Below are 22,094 nucleotides of genomic sequence, written 5' to 3'. Positions count from 1 at the left end.
GCTCCAAAACCCTCGGTTCCAAAGCCGTCAACACCAAAACCATCAGCGCCAAAACCTTCAGCACCAATCGCATCTACACCAAAGTCCTCAGCTCCACCTCCAAAGCCAGTACAGAAGAAAGTCGTGAAGACTACGAATGCTAGCTCTAGCTCCTCTCTCCCAGCTGCAACTAGCTCGGAGACAAAGTCTTCAACACCCCTTTTGAAGACTTTGACAACAACTGAACCTGCACCTCTGCCCAGCCCCAGCAAAATCATCACAGTCCCGTCTGCATCAGATGGAAGTGATGAATATGATGATGAAACTCTGGAAGCCATCATCAGGAACAAGCAAGAAAGGGTAGCACAAGCATCAGGCAGTGCTATTCCTCTGGCGATGGACCCCAAGGTCCTCCTCGACTTCATCAATGTGTGGTATGAAGACCCAAACACACCCATTGATGATTTGAAACTTCCTCCTGGTGTCAGCCACATGGTGGCTACCTTCATAAACGAAGCCAAATGGAAGGAACAGAAGGCCAAGAAGGCAAAGATTGCAAAGGCCAGAAAGGAGAAATTCCTCAGGCAAAATGTTCTCAAGCTGACGCCTGAAGCATTGGTGTCCACCCAGGCAGAGCTGCAAGTCTTGACTGACAAGTGTGAGAAACTGTCAGACCGCACAAGCATCAAACGCAATTTCATCAAGCTAGCCACTAGTGCTGTTGATGATTACAACAAACGTCACCCCCCACCAGCACCGACTCCTCAGCCCCTGGTTGAACAGCCAGAAGATGCATCTCCTGATGAGGAGGAAATTCCTCAAGCTGAAGAACAACACCAAGAGCGTCGTGCTGATGAGCCGGCTATTGAAGAAATCATCACCGAGACTGCTCCTGATGAAACTGCAACCCCTGATGAAACTGCTCCTGATCCAGCTGCTTCATCAAAGCAGGCTGATGACTCTGTTCAAGCTGGTTCCTCACTGCCAGCTGGAGAATCTGTTGAGAAAACACCTTCACCAAAAGCTTCAAAGATGAAGAAGTTAATCCCGTCTGCATCAGACGCGAAAAAGACAAGAGAAGCTGAGAAGGAAGCAAAGAAGAGAAAAGCTTCCTCAGCAGAAGAAAAGATTGAGGCAAAACGCCTCAAGGAAACTGAAGAATCTGCCCCTCTGGACCCGGTGCCTCTTAATGTTGCACCCTCATATGAAATGGTCGTCCTTGGTGACCACACTACAAGGGCAGATGAGGAAATGAAGGATGCTACCTCTGAGGAGCATACTGATGAGGAAATACAGATTGATGACAGTCCTCAACCTCATATTCCTCAGAAAGAAACTACTCAAGCTTCAGCTGCAGCAGCTGATGAATCTGCGTCTGCCACAAAGTCAGCTGATGAAAATCAAGCTGAAGAAAATGTCCAGTCTGAGCAGGCTCCTCCCACTGAACAGGCTGACCAAACTCCTCAAGCTGAGAAGGAAGAAGAAATTCCTCAGCCTGATGCTCAGCCAGAGCAAGAAATTCCTCACCCTGAGGAAACTGCTGAAGAAAATGTTCCCGCCCCTGACAATGACTTCATTGTGCTCAACCCCGAGACTACCATGGTTGTTTCCCCTCCCATTCCTCAGCACAATCTCAATCCAGTTCAGCGCCTGCCATTCTTGAAGCGGCCAAAGTTTCAGAAAGAGAATTTCTTTGAGGAACGCATGTATTTCATCGGAGAGAATCCTTATGACAGGCCTCAAATGAGGCATCTGAAGTTTTGGACAAGGACTCAGATGAACTACTATGCTTCTGTGCTCTGTGGACGCAACAAGATATTCCAGCACAAGCACATTCCCCATGATGAACTTGAAGAGATTCCCTGCATGGAACCAGTCCTCAGTGTCCTACATGATGTAGGTTTGCTCCCTATGTGCTCCGACATATCAGATTGGAATAGTGAGCTAATTCTTCAGTTCTATTCAACTCTGCACATCTCGGGCAATGCCGATGACATCAACACTTGGGTGTTCGACTGGATGACCCAAAATACTCACTGCAAGGCTCCAGCATCTGAACTCCTCAGAGAACTGCCCGTACCAATTCCTTCAGAAGGGGCAGTGAAGCTTTATGGTGAGCGTGAGCTGCCAAATGGAATGATGGAAGTCCTCATGAAGCCTTTGGCTACAGGAAAACCCTCAAGAACCACATTCCTCGTCCATGAGCTCAAGTACACACCCCGGTCTGTCTACCGCATTCTCTGCAGTGTGCTCGCGCCAATCAAAGGCCATGATGATGACGAAGATGTCGTCGGCCTCATGAAGAATATCCTCTTCAACATCATTCACGGTATCCCCATGAATATCCATGATTTCTTCTTGAGGACTTTGGCTGACAATGCAATGTGCCCATATGATCACAAAATTTATGCACCATGGATCATGAGATTCCTCAGGACAAGGACAGGCATCAACTTTCACGCAGATTTCCAGAACCATGTTGGTTATATGCCTCCTATCCGGGTCAACAAGAAGACTTTCGAGCCCATTGAGGGAAAAGGAAAGTCTGTAATTGATGAAGGAAGCAGGCCTCTTGATGGTCAATTTAAAGAGCCAGATGCATATTCCTCATGGGACGATACTGAGACTCGACCACCAAGCCCAGTTCCTCCTCGCGTGCTAAACACCAGAGAGCTTCTTCTCAGTCTTCATCAGAAAGTCGATCACAACCACAAATGGGTCAAACGCCAGTTTGGTGCCATTGTGAAAACCCTCACTGAGACACAGAACAGTGTGAAGCTTAATCATCACTATCTGCATGAGGTTTTTGATCGCACCTGGGCTACCCTTGCACATCTGAAGACCCAGACTGAGCTCGAAGAATTGAACTTTGAGCAGGACTTTGACTGGTCGTGGCCTCCCAAGAAGAAGTTCAGGCCCATTCCTGTGCCAGATCTTGAAGACAGCTCCTTCTCGTCATTCCGCACCGCCGAATCTGATGAGGAACAACTCGACACCGCAACAGGACCAAGGAAGAAGACTACACCCAAGAAGCGCCAAGGATCTTCATCAACCGCAACGAAATGAAGTCTTCACGAGCGTTAGTCCTCAGTTTGTCCCTTTTTGTCACTTGATGACAAAGGGGGAGAAACTTGAGAGTTAGTCTTCAAACGGGATTTATTTTTGGGGCTTATGAACTATATTTAAGTTACAAACTCTTGGCTCTTCTAAAGTTTTTATGTAATGAGTTGTAACTTAAGCCCGATGGCTCTGACGCTTTTTGAACGTTTTTCTTCGCATGCTTATTCCTCAAGTTTTAATGCACGCATGCTGGAATTCGTCAGATACCATTTCCCATCATGCATTTTCATTTTCTTCATATGATATGTTATATGTATGCATGAGTTACAAGATTCAGGGGGAGATCTCTATGATATAAATCATCAATGTGCATATGCTATAAAAGCAAAATCCTCAAGACTTAACCTAATTGTCATCAACCACCAAAAAGGGGGAGATTGTAAGTGCATATAGTGCCCCTTAGTGATTTTGGTGGTTTGAAGACTTATAGGTTAAGTATCTAATGTGTTTATGAGTGTACACATGATCTATAAGTCATCGAGGAGTTTGAGATATTTGAAGAATATCGACCCCTAAAAATATATGTCTTCAGTTGAAGAAATTGGTCTGAAGCTGAAGAAATGAATCGCGAAGAATTTGCGATGAAATTGATATTCCTCGTGAAGATATTGATATTGAGAAGATCGGTGGTTCCTGAAGAAAATCGTTTTGAAGGAATTGAAGCGTGAAGACTTACGTTTTCTGTTTTACTTTCTTCGCATTTGATGAATAGGAACACCGTACTGTTAAAGGGGGTCGAAGTAATACTATGGAATGGATTTCCTCATGATGCTCAACCCAAGTCAAATCCTACCAAAAGCCTCAAGTGAGGAATATGAGTGACATGAGGACTCTCACAGTTGAGGGTCCCGACCGTTTCGATAGCCACGCCAAGTCACTGGTCTTATCCACTCCAACGGTCATATTATTTAAGGGCATTAATGTCAAATCATGTCGGGATGCTCCCAGGCTATAAATAGCCGCCCCCCACAACCACTAGCTGGTTGGCTGCTCCGCTAGAAACTGACACTTGTCATAAGAGCAACTCAATTCCTCAGAGCTTTCGAGAGTAAATCATCAGTGAGGAAATACACCACCCACCGAAACCACAAACCAAACCTAGTGATTGAGCATCACTGAAGAAGTTGTTCCTGTGTGGGACTGAAGCCTTTTACCTTTGAGGATTGTGCATCCTCCAGACGGTTAGGCGTCATGGTCTAGAGCAATCCAGCAGTCAATTGTGGATCGCTGGGTGATCGAGTTTGTGAGGGTTTGGAAGTCTGCCCTGAAGACTTACCACGAGTGTTGGGCGAGGACTGTGTGTCCTTAGCTCAAGGAGAATACGGTAGGGACTGTGTGTCCCGGGACTGGGTGTCCTTTGGTTTCAATACCAAGCCGCTCCAAACCAGATGTACAACTATCACAGCAGTTGGAACTGGGTCATCAACAACAGTCTTCACCAAGAATCGGGTTCTAATTCCTCAACTCTTTACTTTCTCTGTACTATGTGTTGATGACTTTCACTGTGACTGTTTGAAGAATTTGCTGAAGACTTTCTCTGAATTTCCTCAACCCCAAATTCTTCACTTGAGTTAATCATCATCTGCTTTCTGCGTGCCTGCTTACTGTGCAATCTGTTTTCACATTCTTCACTCTGTAATACTGCTATTGTGAAAGGTTGCACGTCTGATCCGTAACCGTTTCCGCTGTAAGTTAGTCATCAGTGATGAATTTCCTCAAAAGGAATTTCCTCAGTGATGAAATTCTAAAAATCTCCTATTCACCCCCCCTCTAGTCGATATAACGCACTTTCAATTTCACTCATGGGGTAGAGAATGTGGGATGAGATGACAAACTGAAGGTGGCGTTCCATTCTTTGTCTCTACAACAATACAATCTTACATTCAATACATTCATTCATCAGCAAACAAATCCCTAGAAAATAAAATTTCTTGCCGGTGCTTGGCACACGGTTGGAGGCATGGGGAGGGGATCTCACCAGATGATGAGTTCCTGCCGGAGGAGGGGATACGATGAGGGGAGCAAGGGTTAGGCGCCTCTATCTGGCCATAAGGAGTCGCCGTTGCCGCGCCATAACCTCGGAGTTCCCCGTGTGAGCCATGGAGGCCTGCCTCCACCTGCAAGTACTTCGCTCTGCCGCGCTGCTGCCGTTCTGCATCGAGCAGACGCATCATCCCAAGTCACTGTAGCTGTCGCGTTGATTTGATCCAGAAGCTGTGCTCGAGCGCCGAAACGGGGGCAACAAGCGGGCAGAGGTATGGCCGTGGAGGCGGGTGGGTTGAGATCGACAACAGTGATGGTTGAGGTCGGCCGCGGCGGCGAGTGGTGTGGCAGCGGCATGGGCACTGGCCAGGGTGGACCAGGGTCGACGCGATGCTCTCGATCGCCGCAACGGGGGCAGTGAGCAGGGAGAGGTACGGCCGCGGAGGCGGGTGGGTTGAGATCGACAGGGGTGGCGGTTGAGGTCGGCCGCGGCAGCGAGTGGTGTGGCGGCGGCCTGGGCACAGGCCAGGGTGGTCCAGGATCGACGGGAGGAGGCGATGCGTACGGGTATAATTTTTGCAGTGAATCGTTTTTTTCTTTTGCGTTGCAGATAAATGATGGAGCGCGGGTTGAATAACAAAAATTAAGAGGCTTTTTATAAAAATACCGCGATGGATTTTCCGACGGAAGCAATAGCCGCTTTATTATTAGGTATAGATTACTTGAAACTAAATGCCAAATCGAAATGGAACAGTCCTCGTAACGAACTATCGAAGTTACTCGTGCACTGCATGGACAGGAGATCTAAATTGAGATCACACCCACCCAAGAACCAAAGCGCACGCAAGAACAACGCAATGGCTGACGACTGGATAAGATAGCAAGAAAAAAAATTGGACCATAGCCGGGGAGTCCCAAAGGAAGAATATGTATGGAATAGAGAAAACCACACAACATCCATAGGCGACGGCACCATAGAAAGCAGACACCAGAACCATCCTTTAGATTTACATCACCACCATTCAGATGACTTTCGATCAACATCACAACCGTTCAAGTACGACAACCATCCTTTAGATTTACATCACCACCATTCAGATGACTTTCGATCAACATCACAACCGTTCAAGTACGACAACCATCCTTTAGATTTACATCACCACCATTCAGATGACTTTTGATCAACATCACAACCGTTCAAGTACGACAACCATCCTTTAGATTTACATCACCACCATTCAGATGACTTTCGATCAACATCACAACCGTTCAAGTACGACAACCATCCTTTAGATTTACATCACCACCATTCAGATGACTTTCGATCAACATCACAACCGTTTAAGTACGACAACCATCCTTTAGATTTACATCACCACCATTCAGATGACTTTCGATCAACATCACAACCGTTCAAGTACAACAGTTGTGACACGGAGACGCTGGCATCAGAACCATTTTGGGTGTGTCATTTCCGCGCACCCAGAAACTGTGTTAACGAGCAGAGCCTGCCATACTGATACATGGCTGAAAGAGTTAGCGTCGTTAATGAAGTCTGAACCTTCTAGTTGGTGTCTTGGTGAGGATTTCGTTCACAGGGGACAAAAAAGGATAGCTCGACAGGACAACAAAATCTTTTGCATTAACCATCAGCAGCGCGCCCCGTCGTAAGAAGGAAACATTCAAGCTTCTTCACTCGGGAAATCGCAGGCTCCGCTAAACTGTACTTTACCCAACTCGCCAATCACTTCCTCAAGCTGTTGGAGATTATGATACAGATAGTTAGATTATGGATATCACCGAGACAAGTATTCTATGGCTAAGCACCAAAGAACAGAATATAGGAGGTATCCAAGGAAATGCAGTGTGGAGACAGAAAGAAAAAGGTTGAAGATCTTAGGGTACCTTCGAAATGTGCGTCAAAAAGTAATCACGGTGGTGCTTGCTTGACTTGGATTCAGTAGCATGAATTATTTCCTGCATTAACCAAATGATATTAACAAATCGCATGGGGTGGTCACGTTTGGTAATAATAATAATATAACGATGAATCATACTTGTATTGCAACAATCATTTCAAGAGCAGACAAAACAAAGGTTTCCGAAAAACAGACACAGTCACAGTGCTATCTTCGTGTAGAAAAAACCTAGTGGAGACATGAAAAAATAACCCATCGAACCATGCACACGATTTTGCACTAATTGTTCAGTTTAAGATCATATGATTCTTATGCGTAAATGCAACATATGCTCAATTTCGAGCTTATATGCTGAATATAAAAGCTTAAAACTTAAGAAATTCAGTAGATCAAGATCAAGCAAGGAGATGATACTTCAGAAGCATGCAAATAAACATTCCTTTTCTCCAAGCAGGTCGATAAAAATATTAAACAAAAGGCTCTGTTTGTGAATGCACAAACAAAAAAGGAATACAGGTTGTCCATAAGAAGGCAAAAAAAGGTCGTAGTTGGTACACAACAATTGTGCTACCTCATCAATATAGAAGTCAAAGTCTGCACTGGATGTGATCTTTCCGTAATTGTCAACGGCATGAGTTTTGCGTGTGTACGCCAGAAGGATTGTCCTGTCCATATACAAGTTAGGATCCCTAAAACTCTTTAACATAATCAGTAAAACATAAATAAAAAAACTATACAGACCTTAGACTGTCCTCATTCAGTTTCATGTGCTGGGCAAGTTTGCCGATGGTTATCGCTGAAAACACTTTTAGGAAGCTTCTGATATCCCCAAGAAATTGATGTTGCTTCACTTCATCAAGAAACAGCTTCAATTGAAGACGATATACATCCTGGACAGTACGCAATTTAGAGCTTGTTTTGTTGACAGAAGTGAAATTGCAAACTAAGCCAAAGAAAGCAATGTCTCTATAATTTCATAAGCCATTAAGCCAAAGAAATACAATTAAAGCAATTGCTCTATAATTTCATAAGCCACGAGTACATGTCATGCCAGAAACCAGAAAATAGTGTTGAAACTGAATTTAGTACTACTAAGGTCGAATCAGTACATATACATTAGCATAAAACATTCCTCTCTACAAAAAATTTCATAACAGATGTTCACGGGCTACAATAGTATAACTTCGTCTATGTATGTGCCCAATTTTACGTTTCTATATACTTCCTTAGTATATAACTGTGAACCAATTAATATTGCTAAGAATTTTTACTAGGTTATTCGTTTTTCTAATCCCTGGTAGTTATATCTAGTAACTGGTGTTACTAAACCATGTGGTTCCTGTTTTTTCCTTTGTTAAATCACAGTGTGGTATCAAGCCAATAACAGCTCGTGCCGTGGAAGACAGGACCTTGCGGAGTTACTGTTTCCTTTAACTTTTCCCATTCAAACTGTACCAGACTGGACTGTTAATGGAATTATTATTACCCATGCAAACTCAAGGCCCTCGATGCTTCTTAATGCTTATTTTACCCGGTATGCCATGGGCGCCAGAGTGACAAAAGTTGTGGCGTTTCAGCTTATCACTTTTGGCCTTTCAATGACAAAAGTTGTGCAAACATATACTGATGCGGTAAAAACGGAACAAGCAAAGATACACTCTATGTTCCCAGACTAGAAACGCCTTGGTACCTAACCCAATTTGGGATACAACAAAATATACATACAAAGGAAGAATACCGGTGCTATATTAGCTTTAGATAATACCTGGTTGTAATCTGTGAATGGCTCTTCTAAAACTGGAGGCCATGCAGCAATGAACTTGGGGCAGGCAAAGGAAAAGAGTTCATCATGATATGCCACACCATCACATCTAAGCATCTTTTCCATTTCGGTACCATACTTCCCCTTCAGCTCAATGCCAACATTTTCATCTATTAGATTGTTCTGTGGGCACAGTGAGAGGCAGATTGCCAATAGTGCATACATCTGCCCATTCTTCTTCAGTAGAAGGTCATACTGTGGAGACTTCTCGTGGTTTTGCTTATACTTCAGGATATACAGCAGAATTTTGTTGAATTGATGTATCACGTCAGCATACCTAGATCAGTCCAGAAACATGGTGAATCAGTTAAAAGCAGTTCCAGCTTGGACAACATCACGATGCTACAGTGCAACTAATAACATGTGCCTATTGCACGCCACATAGCAACATACTCTTATCTTTGTACAACTAAAACACATGCTCCAAATTATTGATCGGGTAATATCACTCATCAGAAGCACAGAAACCATTAATACTTTATCAGGTAATAATATCGAAATAATATCATTCATCACAAACCCCACGAAAATTAAGCACTTTCAGTTAAGCACGGGAAACAAGAATAATTTATTGGCAATCAATTACCATAGAATAGCTTAAACACGGTAGGGACAAAAAGGAAACTTCAACAGAAGCTTTATCGATAAGAAACCATGATGTTAAACTACAATTATACATTTATGCCAACTCACTCCAAGCTCAAAGTACACAACAATAGGACCGCCTATGAAATTTTTACATTTGGGGAGACAAGACATTCAGTCATTATTTCTACAAAGTGGAGGGGCTACAACTATCATATCCCATAATGTGCACTTCAGTGTTAGTAGAATGCAATATAAATATATATGGTGAAAATGCTCAAGCTAGTGTATTACACACCTGTGCATCATGAAGTTAGCAAAACCATAGTAGTAGATAGTGGAAATGTAGCTCCCAGTCACATTGGTGTAGACACCCTGCTGGCCAATATCTATAGGCAACAAGCACTTGAGCCCAGTATGGTAATCCCCTATCAGGCAATGCACCCTCAGCAGTCCAATCATGCTGTAGTACCCCAGCATCTTCAACACATTGCTCCCACCCTGCTTGTGCTCATACCCATTCGTGATCGTGAACTGCTCAAGCCCCTCCTCCCTCTCCAGGGTCTCTCTGATCATCGAATTCTCCACCAGTGCCTTCAAGTAATTAAGAACCCCATACACATTCCATGCCTGTAAAGAAGACTATTAGTTAGGAAACTACCACAAACATATCCATCCAAATTCAAGCTAGACTAACCAATAGTGACCTTAGAAACACCCAACTCAAGCCTAACTGATAGACATATTGTAACAAGTCACAACTCAATATCAAGCAAGAACCACCTGTGCAAAACACACACTTATGGCTAGCTCATGAAAACTAAGTTAACCAACTGAGAGTACAATTGAACAAACAATCTGCAGGCGCCACATAAGTAATCAAAGTAGTGTGTACTATGCACTGAACCTGCAGGGACTACCCTCAACAAGCAAAAACCACCTCTGCCACCACAATCCACATACATAACTCACGAATAATACTGGGACACAATGAAATGCAGTAAACTGCCACAGCACAAGCCACATCTGACACCTCAAGTGTACCTCCTGAATAAAATTGGGACTGGCGTTGATATCCTGTTGTAAGCACGAACCAGCTCAGCATCCTAAATATCACAATCTAATTGAAACATAGAGAATAACGAACCTACCATTCAGTAAACTATACTGCCAGGAGAAATTGAAATTCGCCAAAGGACACCATTTATTTACCATGCACGGACCACAGTTCGTTCTAAAAGCCAACTAAATGGACATAAGTAAGCGCGGACCTTGTCGAAGCGCTTGAGTAGGCCGATCTCCTCCTCGGTCTTGTCCTCGAGTTTGGTGCGGTACTGGCAGAATCTCTGGAACTGGGACACGAACCCATCGACCATGTCCCAGAGCCACTGGTTGGGCAGCTGCATGGTGACGACGTTCTCGAGGACGACGGCGAAGAGGGAGCAGTAGGTGTCCCAGGAGTCGGCGCGGTGCGTGACGGTGAGGCCTGGGAGGCGCGCGTGGGCGTGGCGGGACGTGAGCTCGCTGTAGAGGAGGAGGAAGACGTGGTCGTCGTCGCAGTAGGGCGCGACGGCCTTGGCGGACGGCCAGCGCGCGTCGCGGTAGACGCGGTCGGAGAGGCGGTGGAAGTCGCCATCGTACAGCTGGTTGGCGCCGAACACGTCGCCGCCGCGGATGGAGCGGTAGAGGTCGGAAACGAAGCCCTTGACGGAGTCGGGGATGTGGTCGCTGTAGGAAGTCGCGACCGTCCCGGAGGCGGCGGCGGCGGCGGCGGCGGCGGGCATGGTCGCCGGTGAGGGGTCTAGGGCTTAGGTAGGGGTGGGGATCCGCGCTGAGTTTGCTGCGGGGGTTTTGGGGTGGCTCTGGCCTCGTGTTGGCTGCCGATTGGTGCGGAACAGGAGAAATGGAGAATGCTGTCCAGCTGTGAGGTCTCGACTCTCGAACAAAAGGGCTTTTCGGCTAGCTCCTCGCTCTTATCTTACTGTACACCGATAAATCAACTCAATTCTGGAAATGCTACTCCCTCCGATGTTGATTAATCGTCCCTGATTCCATACAAATTTATACCAAATAAACGATAAAATTAATAGTCCTTAAAAACTCGTGACAAAAAATCCACGTCAACCTAAGTACTTGGACGGGGCAATCAAGCAAAGCCGACTTTTGAAATCCCACAAGTGGGCCTCAAATTGGGGGAGCTTTGAAGGACTTAGGATGTCTGCCATGTCAATAATCTGACACGCCGGGTTCACATAGAACTCTTTGCTCTTAGCCGACTCTAGAACCTTTCACGTATTCACATTGGTTGACCGACATGCACCCTACTCGCATTCACGATGGCACGATGATTGAGAAGCCTTATTCCACTTTTAAGGTCGATTGGCCTCTTGCACACAAACCCTAGCCGCACATTCCTCCTCCTTTCCCACATCTTCACGGACTGCCGCACACCTTCGGTCGCGGCGATGGGCAAGAACGAGGACAACAAGAAGACCTAGGTGTGGTGAATGCTCGGCGGCTATTGCTCTAACCAGTTGTCGCCATGCTGGGGCAACAAGAAGACCTTGGTGTGGTGAATGCTCGGCGGCTACCGTCCTAACCATTTGTCGCCATGCTAGGACACCAAATCTGGGAGGAGTCCTGAATTCAGTATGCATTGTCATCCATGGTCGTCGGGCCTATCGTCGTCCACGGGTCCATCCACCGTGAAGGTGGATCCGGTCTCCTTGGAGCGCGAGGAGTAAAAGCCTCACCTGCTTGTCGTCACGGCGTCGAGAGGCGACGAGTTTGCGGCGTGAATGGAGGAGGAATTGTCATTGCTCGCATGCACCATCCCCGCCGTGTCGCTAGCTAGACAACCAATGCCCTCCCCCCTCCCGTCTGTTCGTCATGAAGGAGGAGTCCTCCTCCCCGTCGCGTCTAAGTCACCCCACGCCTTCACTACTACCAAAAGGCATAGTGTCAATTGCACGACACCCTCCAAGTGCAAAGTCTAGGCGGAGGAGCGCCATCGAGAGCGGTGCAATGTCCATCTCAAGACAACGTTCATCAAGATCGAGACGCTAGTGGTAGCATGTGGATGTTGCTTATTTATTTGTTGGTCTCTTATGCCTATTTTGAATTATTTTTCTATACCCAGACCCGTGCCTTCTTGAATTGTATGAATGATGTAATGTCGGGTTAATGTTGACCTCTGCTTGGTGATAATTGTGTGTCGACATATGTATGCCATAATGTTATCTTGTATGTACTCATATATCTTGTTTAGTTGTACTTATTGTGATTTCACCTTGTTATCGGCATATGACACTTGCTTGTATGATTGCTAGTCATATGTTGGGGCGACCAAAAATGCGCTTTTATCTTTGAGAAAGATTGCAAAGTCTTCTTGGATTTAGGACCGCATCTTGAACGTTACATATTCTCCTAAGCTCCTAACTCCAAAAGTACTCAACATATCGTAAACCCTTATGTGTGGCCCTACAGGTTCGGTGAAATATGGACATGACAGATTCTGTTTTTGTTGTGTTGATTGCTTATTTTGATGAAACTATGGATAGTATCGGTGGGTACTAGCCATGGAAATGTGAGAATACAGTAATCTAACACAAATATAAATAGAAATCAAGTTTGCTACAGTACCTAAAGAGTTGGTAGTTTGTTTTCTTGTGCTAATGATATCACGAGTTTCTATTTAGGTTTTGTGTTGTAAAGTTTTCAAGTTTTGGGTGATGTTCTCATGGACAATGGGATAAAGAGTGGAAAGAGCTCAAGCTTGGGATGCCCAAGGCATACCAAGCCAAATTCAAGGACACCAAAAAGCCTAAGCTTGGAGATGCCCCGGGAAGGCATCCCCTCTTTCGTCTTCAATCCATCGGTAACGTTACTTGGAGCTATATTTTTATTCACCACATGATATGTGTTTTGCTTGGAGCGTCGTGTATTATAGGAGTCTTTTATTTTTGTTGTGTCACAATCATCCTTGCTGCACACCTTTTTGAGAGAGACATGCACTCATCGTGAATTTGCTAGAATACTCATTGGGCTTCACTTATATCTTTTGAGTTAGGCAATTTAGCTCCCATGTGCTTCACTTATATTTTTTGAGCTAGATAACTTTGCTCTTGTGCTTCACTTAGATCTTTTTAGAGCACGGCGGTGTCATATTTTTGAGAAATAAGAACTCTCGATCTTCACTTATATCTTTTTGAGAGTGCTTTCTCTGAGTAACTTGGTAGTTGGCTTGTGCTATGAAAGTAGTCCTAAAGATGATAGGCATCCAAAGAGGATATAATAAAACTTCCATATTCATGAGCGTTGATTAGTAAAGAGACGTTTGATTCCTCTCAATTAGTTTTGAGACATGGATATGGTAATATTAGAGCTTTGTTAGTAGGGTGTGGTGAATCTAGAAATACTTGTGTTGAAGTTAGTAATTCCCGTAACATGCACGTATGGTGAACTGCTATGTTAGGAAGTCGGAGCATAATTGATTTATTGATTGTCATCCTTTGTGTGGCGGTCGGGATTGCGGGATGGTTAACACCTACCAACCCTTCCCCAGGAGTATGCGTTTAGCACTTTGTTTCGATTACTAATAAAACTTTCGCAATAAGTATATGAGTTCTTCATGACTAATGTGAGTCCATGGTATAGATGCACTTTCATCTTCCATCATTGCTAGCCTCTCTAGTGCCGCGGAACTTTCGCCGGTGCACAAAACCACCATATACCTTTCTCAAAACAGCCACCATACCTACCTACTATGGCGTTTTCATAGCCATTCCGAGATATATCGCCATGCAACTCCCATCGTTCCGTCTCATGACTTGTGATGTCACTTTCATATTGCCATTGCATGATCGTAAGATAGCTAGTGAGATGTTTCAACGTCATACGCTAAGCTAGATCGTTGCACATCCCGGTACACTGTCGGAGGCATTTCCTATAGAGTCATCATTGCTCTAAGTATTGAGTTGTGAGTAAATAAAAGTGTGATGATCATAATTATTAGAGCATTGTCCCGTGTGAGGAAATAAAAAAAAAGAGGCCAAAGATGCCCACCAAAAAAATAAATAAATAAAAGAGGCCAAAGAGCCCAAATAAAAAAAAGAGAAAAAGAGAGAAGGGACAATGCTACTATCTTCTTCCACACTTGTGCTTCACAATAGCTCCATGTTCTTCATGATTGAGAGTCTCTTGTTTTGTCACCATCATATACTAGTGGTAATCTTCATTATATAACTTGGTTTGTATATTCCAATGACGGGCTTCCTCAAAATTGCCCTAGGTCTTCGTGAGCAAGCAAGTTGGATGAACACCCACTAGTTCTCCTTTTGAGCTTTCACACACTTATAGCTCTAAGTGCATCCGTTGCATGGTAATCCCTACTCATTCACATTGATATCTATTAATGAGCATCTCCATAGCCCGTTGATACGCCAAGTCAATGTGACCATCTCACCTTGCAATCAATCGTGAAGGGATTGACAACCCCTTTGTAGCGTTGGGTGCAAGTTTGCTGTTTTTGCGCAGGTACTTTGGAGACTTGCCTTGATACTCCTACTGGATTGATACATTGGTTCTCAAACTGAGGGAAATACTTACTGCTACTGTGCTACATCACCCTTTCCTCTTTAAGGGAAAGACCAACGCAAGCTCAAGAGGTAGAACGCACCCCTACCTGGCATGCCAAATGTCGGAATCGGGGCTCCGCAGACCCGGAAAGGTTCAAACTCTGGGTGCACTTGCCCTCCTACCCTGTTCTATCTCTCAACTTCACGGCGACTCACCGGTGGCTTGAGCTAAGGCAATCGAACTAGAGCACGCGAGCAGTTTACCCAGGTTTGGGCCAACCTACGGTGTAAAACCCTACTCCTGCTTTTCTGGATTCCTTGAAGGTGGAATACGGGTACAAAGGTGGGTTCTTGCCCTAGTGGAGACGACGGGGGTCCGATCTCTCCTACTACGGAGGTCGGGCTTCCCTTTTATACATGCATCGGTCCTCCTACCCCCAATAATTGCCCTTGGCGGGAAGGGTTGCCAGAACAGCCATTTTGAAAGGGGACAGGACTACGGCCTGCCCTCACAAAGGTGGTCATCGCATGCAAAAGCCCTTCTTCATGACGCACCGGTGGGCTCGGGGGTGACCTCCGTCCTGTCGAGCCCCCAGCTTTGGTCCTCTTGCACCGACCGAGAAACCTTTGAGGGTTTGCCTTGGGGACCCGCGACTGGCTCATCTCCCTTAGCACCAAAGGGGAAAGATTATGCGTCCGTGCCTGTTGGCACCGGCCCTTGCGCCGCGCAGTGCGACTCTCGTCACCCGCGTGAGGAGGTCGGACCGTGCGACCCCGACAGGCCGCCGTTGACTTGTCTGCCCCGCGTGGTCCTTAGGTGGCCTCGGGATGCATCTCAGTAACGAGTCTTGTTTGTTGGGCCCGCCGCAGGGCCGAATTAGCCCAGCGCAACGCGTCGCGCCCGGGCCGCAGGCCGACGGGCCTGGATACCCCCGGTCCTAGGGGGCCGTAGTGTGAACATGGAGTGTAATTGGTTTGGTGCCAAAAAATTGGCATGCCAATATTTGGCATTGTGCCAAATACCGGATACTAATTTGTTGGTTACCAAGTTTTTTTTGTCCATCTCACATGAAATTGCCAATATTTGATAAGCTTGGTATTGCCAATATTTGGCAATGCCTATATTTGGGTAGCCTAATATTTGTAGCAAACCAATCATGCTCCCGATCTCTTGGGAAGGACTTCCAAAGATCAAGGACAAGATTGTGCTTGTGCGAGGAGTAATACTACCGAAGCACAACGCGAAGAACGTGATGAGGATCTGCGCGACGATGGAGAATGATGCAGTTGTCTCTAGTGTCGATGGTTCCTTAGTTGATGATAACCTCTCTTAGTTTTTACGTCTTGTTGTTGAGCTATGCTCCTCTTGAACTTTGCTCCTGCGTGAGCTGTTGCAGGGCACGTCTTGCCTTTAAATTTGATATGTTAGTTTCTGTGTCATTAGGTTTTCGTCCCAATGATAAAAAGATTAATGCAAGCATCTACATTGGTTTTTTCAGTGATGCGTTGAACTCATTTTCTTCCTTTCTAGTGGTGTGTTTTTCTCCCTCGCCTTCTAAACAATGTCGGATCGGCTTTGTAATTCCGTTAAGCCCGGTTAGTGAAAGAAAAGATTACATCGAGGCATCTTTCATGCTTGCATTATTGTACTTCCTCCGTTTTAAATATAAGTCTTTTTAGAGATTTCACTACGGACTATATACAGAAAAATGAATGAATTCACGCTCTAAAATATGTCTATATACGTCCGTAGCGGAATATCTAAAAAAGACTTGTATTTAGAAACGGAGGGTATTGTGGAGCCAAGGAGATTACACATCATTTGCTTGATTTGCTTACAAATGAAGATAACAGATGCTTACTCACAGTACCAATTTGAAGAAACAGCCACCCTCAACGAGATTTTTGCGGTGATTAACTTGGCCCTAGCTAGCATGTTTTAAATGGCAAATCGTGGCTGGCAGCCGCACGCACAGGACAGGACCACCCTGCCCCTGCCTGCCGATCGACGGGCCAACATTCATGAAGACCAGCATGATTAATTGACACATGGAGGAGACCGCTACATTGCCCATGTGTGGCCACCTCGTTGGCCTCCGCACGCACTGTCGCAGCGCGCTACAAGTTCGCTACCACCGCTCGCTCGGGCTACGTTACGTACGTACGCCGCAGTCCTCAACTCCTCATCGTCCACGCACGTTCTCCCGCCCGGTCGCGGACAGACGCAGGATGATCGCAGGCAGACAAATGCGCGCGTGCACGGTGAGAGCAGCGTATACGTATCGTATCGTCGCCATAGCAGCAGCACAGCTCGTGCTAGCTAGCCCGCTATATATCCGTCCGTCTCGTCAGGGGCCTCCCGGGTGCTGTCGTCGTCCTCTCGGCTCCATCAGCTCCATCACTATCACCTGTGCCTGTGTGTGCGCACGACGGAGTGGCAGTGGCGCCACTATCGATCATGCCGACCGGCCTCTCCGTGCCGCGCTCCTCGTCGTCCTCGCCATCTTCCTCCTCCGCCGCCGCGTCCCCTCACGGCGGACTGTACAGGCCGGGAGGCGAGCGCGAGAAGAGGACGCCCTCAGGCGGCAAGCGCGGGCGGCGGCTGGCGGCGATCGGGCCGCGGGCGAGGTGGGCGCGGGAGTGGGACCGGGCGTACCTCCTGGCGTGCGCGGCGGGGCTCATGGTCGACCCGCTCTTCCTCTACGCCGTGTCCGTCAGCGGCCCGCTCATGTGCGTCTTCCTCGACGGCTGGTTCGCCGCCGCGGTCACCGCGCTCCGGTGCATGGTGGACGCCCTGCACGCCTGGAACCTGCTGCTGCGGCTCCGGACGGCGTGCGCGCCCGGACAGGAGGAGGAGGACGACGGCGACGGCGACGAGGAGGCGCAGCGCGTCGGCGGCGCCGCGGCGCCGGCTCGGCTGCCGAGGTCCAAGAAAGGGGGCCTCCTCCTGGACGTGTTCGTCATTCTTCCGGTGATGCAGGTGCGTCCATGCCGTGCGTTCCGTCAGCTCAGCGGAATGTTTTAACTGTTTGTTTGATTGGTACGACGAAGCATCTTTCACATGCAAACAACCTCGCAATGGCCCGTAGTGCCGGATTATTAGAACCAACGCATGTCCAAAACATCCGGAGACTGAGGAATTCGGAGCCTTCGACGTTGCAGGCCTGTAGTGATGCCCTCCTACTCCTAGCATGTCGTCGTGGTATGATGCGGTAGCATCGCATTTCCTCCGGCCACGCACAGCCATGGACGGTCTGCAGAGCCTGCACCCAGCAACGTGCTGCAGTGCAGCGCCGTAGCTTCCGTGTAAGCAGTGCACATGGCCATGGTGCTCGGTCTAGTCTCTAGTGTGATGCCAGGGGGCGATGCGTACTTGGGCGGATTAGCCACATTGGGGCCGTTGCCGAGCCGTCGGTTTACTACCATGTTTGAGCCAACGGCGCATTCAATGCAGATTCAAAGTTGGTTCCAGAATGAATGGCCGCTGCCAAGGCCCCACCGATACGTGCAGCGGCGCTACCTGTGACTGTGAGCTGTGGCTGCCTGCCCGATATTTCTTTCCATTCAGCTTGCTTTCTTTGCTTACTTATCATTGTACTGTAGTAGTAGTCCTTCTGGTTCAGATGAGTCATGTGGATGAATACGTGATGCAAGATGTATGTATGTATGAATGGATGGGTGCCGTGCGCAACGCAGGTGGTGATCTGGATGGCGATACCGGCGATGATACGCGCGGGGTCGACGACGTCGGTGATGACGGTGCTGATGGTGTCGTTCCTGTTCGAGTACCTGCCCAAGATCTACCACTCGGTCCGCTTCCTCCGCCGGATGCAGAACGTCGCCGGCTACATCTTCGGCACCATCTGGTGGGGCATCGCGCTCAACCTCATGGCCTACTTCGTCGCCGCCCACGTACGTCCCGTCCACCTAGCTCCCCCGTGATCCACCGGTCATCTTCATCGCACGTACGGCCCTGTCACGCGCGCGCGCGCGCGCACATGGCATTCTGGCACGCGAGCTTCATTGCTGAGGCAGCAAAGGACACTTGGGCGTTTGTTGGTTGCAGGCGGTGGGCGCGTGCTGGTACTTGCTCGGGGCGCAGCGGGCCACCAAGTGCCTGAGGGAGCAGTACTGCGCCGGGAGCAGCGGCGCCGGGTGCGCGGCCGGCGCACTGGCGTGCGCGGAGCCGCTCTACTACGGCGGCGCCAGCAGGCTGGTGGGCGCGGACAGGCTCGCCTGGGGCCGCAACGCCAGCGCCAGGGCGACGTGCCTCGACAGCGGCGACGAGTACCAGTACGGCGCCTACAAGTGGACCGTCATGCTCGTCGCCAACCCCAGCCGGCTCGAGAAGATCCTCCTCCCCATCTTCTGGGGCCTCATGACACTCAGGTCATCCATCCATCTTATCTATCCCGACATTTTACTACTTTAGTTGCTGATCGTTGTTTCTGATGATCAGCACGTTTGGGAACCTGGCGAGCACGACGGAGTGGTCGGAGATCGTGTTCAACATCGTCACCATCACCGGCGGCCTGATCCTCGTCACCATGCTGATCGGGAACATCAAGGTGTTCCTGAACGCGACCACGTCCAAGAAGCAGGCGATGCACACGCGGCTGCGGAGCGTGGAGTGGTGGATGAAGCGCAAGAACCTGCCGCAGAGCTTCCGGCACCGCGTGCGGCAGCAGGAGCGGCAGCGGTGGGCGGCGACGCGGGGTGTCGACGAGTGCCGCATCGTGCGCGACCTCCCCGAGGGCCTCCGGCGGGACATCAAGTACCACCTCTGCCTCGACCTCGTCCGCCAGGTGCCGCTCTTCCACCACATGGACGACCTCGTGCTCGACAACATCTGCGACAGGGTCAAGTCCCTCGTCTTCCCCAAGGGAGAAGTGGTAACCAGCCAAGCCCATGCAAAAACAAAAACAAAAACGTCTCCATTGATTCCTCGTAGAAGCTGCTCGCCTGGTGACCTTGCTTCTGCATGCATGCGCAGATCGTGAGGGAAGGCGACCCGGTGCGGAGGATGGTGTTCATCGTGCGGGGGCACCTGGAGAGCAGCCAGGCGCTGCGGAACGGCGGGACGAGCTGCTGCATGCTGGGGCCGGGGAACTTCAGCGGGGACGAGCTGCTGTCGTGGTGCCTGCGGCGGCCGTTCCAGGAGCGGCTGCCGGCGGCGTCGTCGACGCTGGCGACGCTGGAGAGCACGGAGGCGTTCGGGCTGGAGGCGGGGGACGTCAAGTACGTGACGCAGCACTTCCGCTACACCTTCGCCAACGAGAAGGTGCGGCGGAGCGCGCGCTACTACTCGCACGGGTGGCGCACCTGGGCGGCCGTGGCGGTGCAGCTCGCGTGGCGGCGGTACAAGCACCGCAAGACGCTCACCTCGCTCTCCTTCATCCGGCCGCGGAGGCCGCTGTCCAGGTGCTCCTCGCTCGGGGAGGAGAAGCTGCGGCTCTACACCGCGCTGCTCACCTCGCCGAAGCCCAACCAGGACGACCTGCTGCTCTGACCTCTGAGTCTGAGACGGACGGGACAAGGCCGCGCGCGCGCTATGGTCCCTTTGCTTTGCTTTGCTCTGTCGTCAGAGCGCCGCGCGAATGCAAGGTACCGACGACTCGTTGCGGTTTGGGATGGAATCCATCGAGCCGAGGGTTCAAAGGAAGAAGGGGAAAATGCTGCTGCTATTTCGCACATTTGACAAATGTCAGTTCTCCAGGGACTAGCTGGAACTGTTTTTCACGAACTCTCCGAAAAAGCACGGATATAAACAAGAAAATAAATGCCACCCCGTATTCGCTGAAGGACGTGTTTCTCTGTTTCGGTATTGCTAAATCGCACTTGATTGGGACTTAACCAAGTCTCTGTCGATGCTATACTCATGAGATCTTACAAAAATATTCATACAGTATTTTCGTCTCAGTTTTTTCTTTTCTCTTATTTCCTCGATGCATTAGACATCTTACGAAAATTAAATAATCTTAAAACACTAAGGCACATTAGAATAGTATTCGTTGTATGCATATTAATTAGACCACATTTGTTAGTTAAAGAACCAATGCATTGCAATATACATGGCATGCTTTTTGGATTTCAAGAGTCTATTAATTAATAACATGTTTTTAATTAAAAAAAATAGTTTGATTAGCTTCCTCTGTGATTCAATTTCTTCTCCCTCTCCAATCTCGTCGTGCCTATGTTGCATTGCACCTTCTACAATGGCTAATGCACCGAGACGGAGGGAGTACATGTTATATCATTTGTTCGAGACTAGATTAAATCTCGGTCGCACTATTTTTTTCCTTCTTTATTTTCTACGCTTTGGCCATCATTTTTTAAACGGTATCGAGTTCTTCTTACTTTATGAATGCATCAAGTTTTTTGGGGGAAAGAAAGTGGTTTTTCATGGGGAGGGGCGTTTGGCACCCAGGGGTGTATGTTCATGGTTTTTAAAATGTACGTTAAACATATTTGGAATGTGAGAAAAATCTGAAAAGAAGGCCCGCACGTACATCTCAACATTTTACATGCTCACAAAGTTGGTTCACGAAAAACCAACAAGTTTTGTTTCACGTGTAAAAAAAGATATTTTTTTATGTTTAAAAGGGCTTTTCACGAGACATTTTTTTGTCTTTTTTACACGGAGCAAATAAGTTTTTTTGGATTTCCACGAAACTTGTTGTACGCACATAGAATGTCGAGATGTACGCGTGAAAAGAAAATTTGTTTTTTTTTACATTTTGACATGTTTTTACAGGTGGCAGGAGCATACGCTCCCATGTGCCAAAGTGCATTTCCGGTTTTCCATGCCCCAAACTTTTAATAAGAAGAGGCCAACATCCAAACAAAACATCGTTATGCAATGCTCGATCACAATCAAAATAGCTGCAACAAAAATTATTACAACCATAAAGTCGACTATGATCAGCATAAGGCCTACATGGTTCGCCTCTAGGCAATCTTGAGGAGCACTCATCGACGATGATCCAGGAGATGTAAGAATCTAAGAAGCATAGCCGCTTGAGCATCGATGCAGAGTACCTCCCACTCAATGGAGTAGCCAGCAACCACGTAGGCCCCGGGCCACTCAAGCAGCCATTGTAGCTACAGTCA

The 22,094-nt window shown here is 47.8% G+C and overlaps 2 protein-coding genes across 2 annotated transcripts; one reads left to right on the top strand and one right to left on the bottom strand.

Moving 5' to 3' along the window:
* Positions 1-6,066: 6,066 nt before the first annotated feature.
* Positions 6,067-11,302, bottom strand: LOC123444572 (eukaryotic translation initiation factor 3 subunit L-like). Its single transcript, XM_045121346.1, has 7 exons — positions 10,680-11,302; positions 9,707-10,038; positions 8,767-9,100; positions 7,743-7,891; positions 7,573-7,666; positions 6,988-7,059; positions 6,067-6,839 (listed from the first exon to the last, which is right to left on the bottom strand). Exons 1-7 carry the CDS (start codon positions 11,190-11,192, stop codon positions 6,765-6,767), a joined length of 1,569 nt encoding a protein of 522 aa, XP_044977281.1. The 5' UTR covers positions 11,193-11,302; the 3' UTR covers positions 6,067-6,764.
* Positions 11,303-17,199: 5,897 nt separating this feature from the next.
* LOC123440338 (cyclic nucleotide-gated ion channel 4-like) lies at positions 17,200-20,889 on the top strand. Its single transcript, XM_045116909.1, has 5 exons — positions 17,200-17,964; positions 18,681-18,896; positions 19,051-19,373; positions 19,444-19,876; positions 19,978-20,889. Exons 1-5 carry the CDS (start codon positions 17,443-17,445, stop codon positions 20,491-20,493), a joined length of 2,010 nt encoding a protein of 669 aa, XP_044972844.1. The 5' UTR covers positions 17,200-17,442; the 3' UTR covers positions 20,494-20,889.
* The last annotated feature ends 1,205 nt before the right edge of the window (positions 20,890-22,094 follow it).

This window comes from Hordeum vulgare, chromosome 3H, assembly GCF_904849725.1.
Source record: "Hordeum vulgare subsp. vulgare chromosome 3H, MorexV3_pseudomolecules_assembly, whole genome shotgun sequence".
Taxonomy (NCBI): domain Eukaryota; kingdom Viridiplantae; phylum Streptophyta; class Magnoliopsida; order Poales; family Poaceae; genus Hordeum; species Hordeum vulgare.
The sequence above is the reverse complement of the archived record's forward strand: the minus strand, read 5'-3'. Positions and strand labels throughout refer to the sequence as shown.

What these genes read in the sequence shown, in the direction of transcription:
- LOC123444572 (XM_045121346.1), bottom strand. Translation starts at nt 11,192, where the DNA reads ATGCCCGCCGCCGCCGCCGCCGCCGCCGCCTCCGGGACGGTCGCGACT. An exon ending in CATTCACAGATTACAACCAG is followed by an intron (nt 7,892 to 8,766) that starts GTATTATCTAAA and finishes CGTACTGTCCAG; the next exon opens with GATGTATATCGTCTTCAATT. An exon ending in CTGAATGAGGACAGTCTAAG is followed by an intron (nt 7,667 to 7,742) that starts GTCTGTATAGTT and finishes GTATATGGACAG; the next exon opens with GACAATCCTTCTGGCGTACA.
- LOC123440338 (XM_045116909.1), top strand. Translation starts at nt 17,443, where the DNA reads ATGCCGACCGGCCTCTCCGTGCCGCGCTCCTCGTCGTCCTCGCCATCT. An exon ending in CCTACTTCGTCGCCGCCCAC is followed by an intron (nt 18,897 to 19,050) that starts GTACGTCCCGTC and finishes TGTTGGTTGCAG; the next exon opens with GCGGTGGGCGCGTGCTGGTA. An exon ending in TGGGGCCTCATGACACTCAG is followed by an intron (nt 19,374 to 19,443) that starts GTCATCCATCCA and finishes TCTGATGATCAG; the next exon opens with CACGTTTGGGAACCTGGCGA.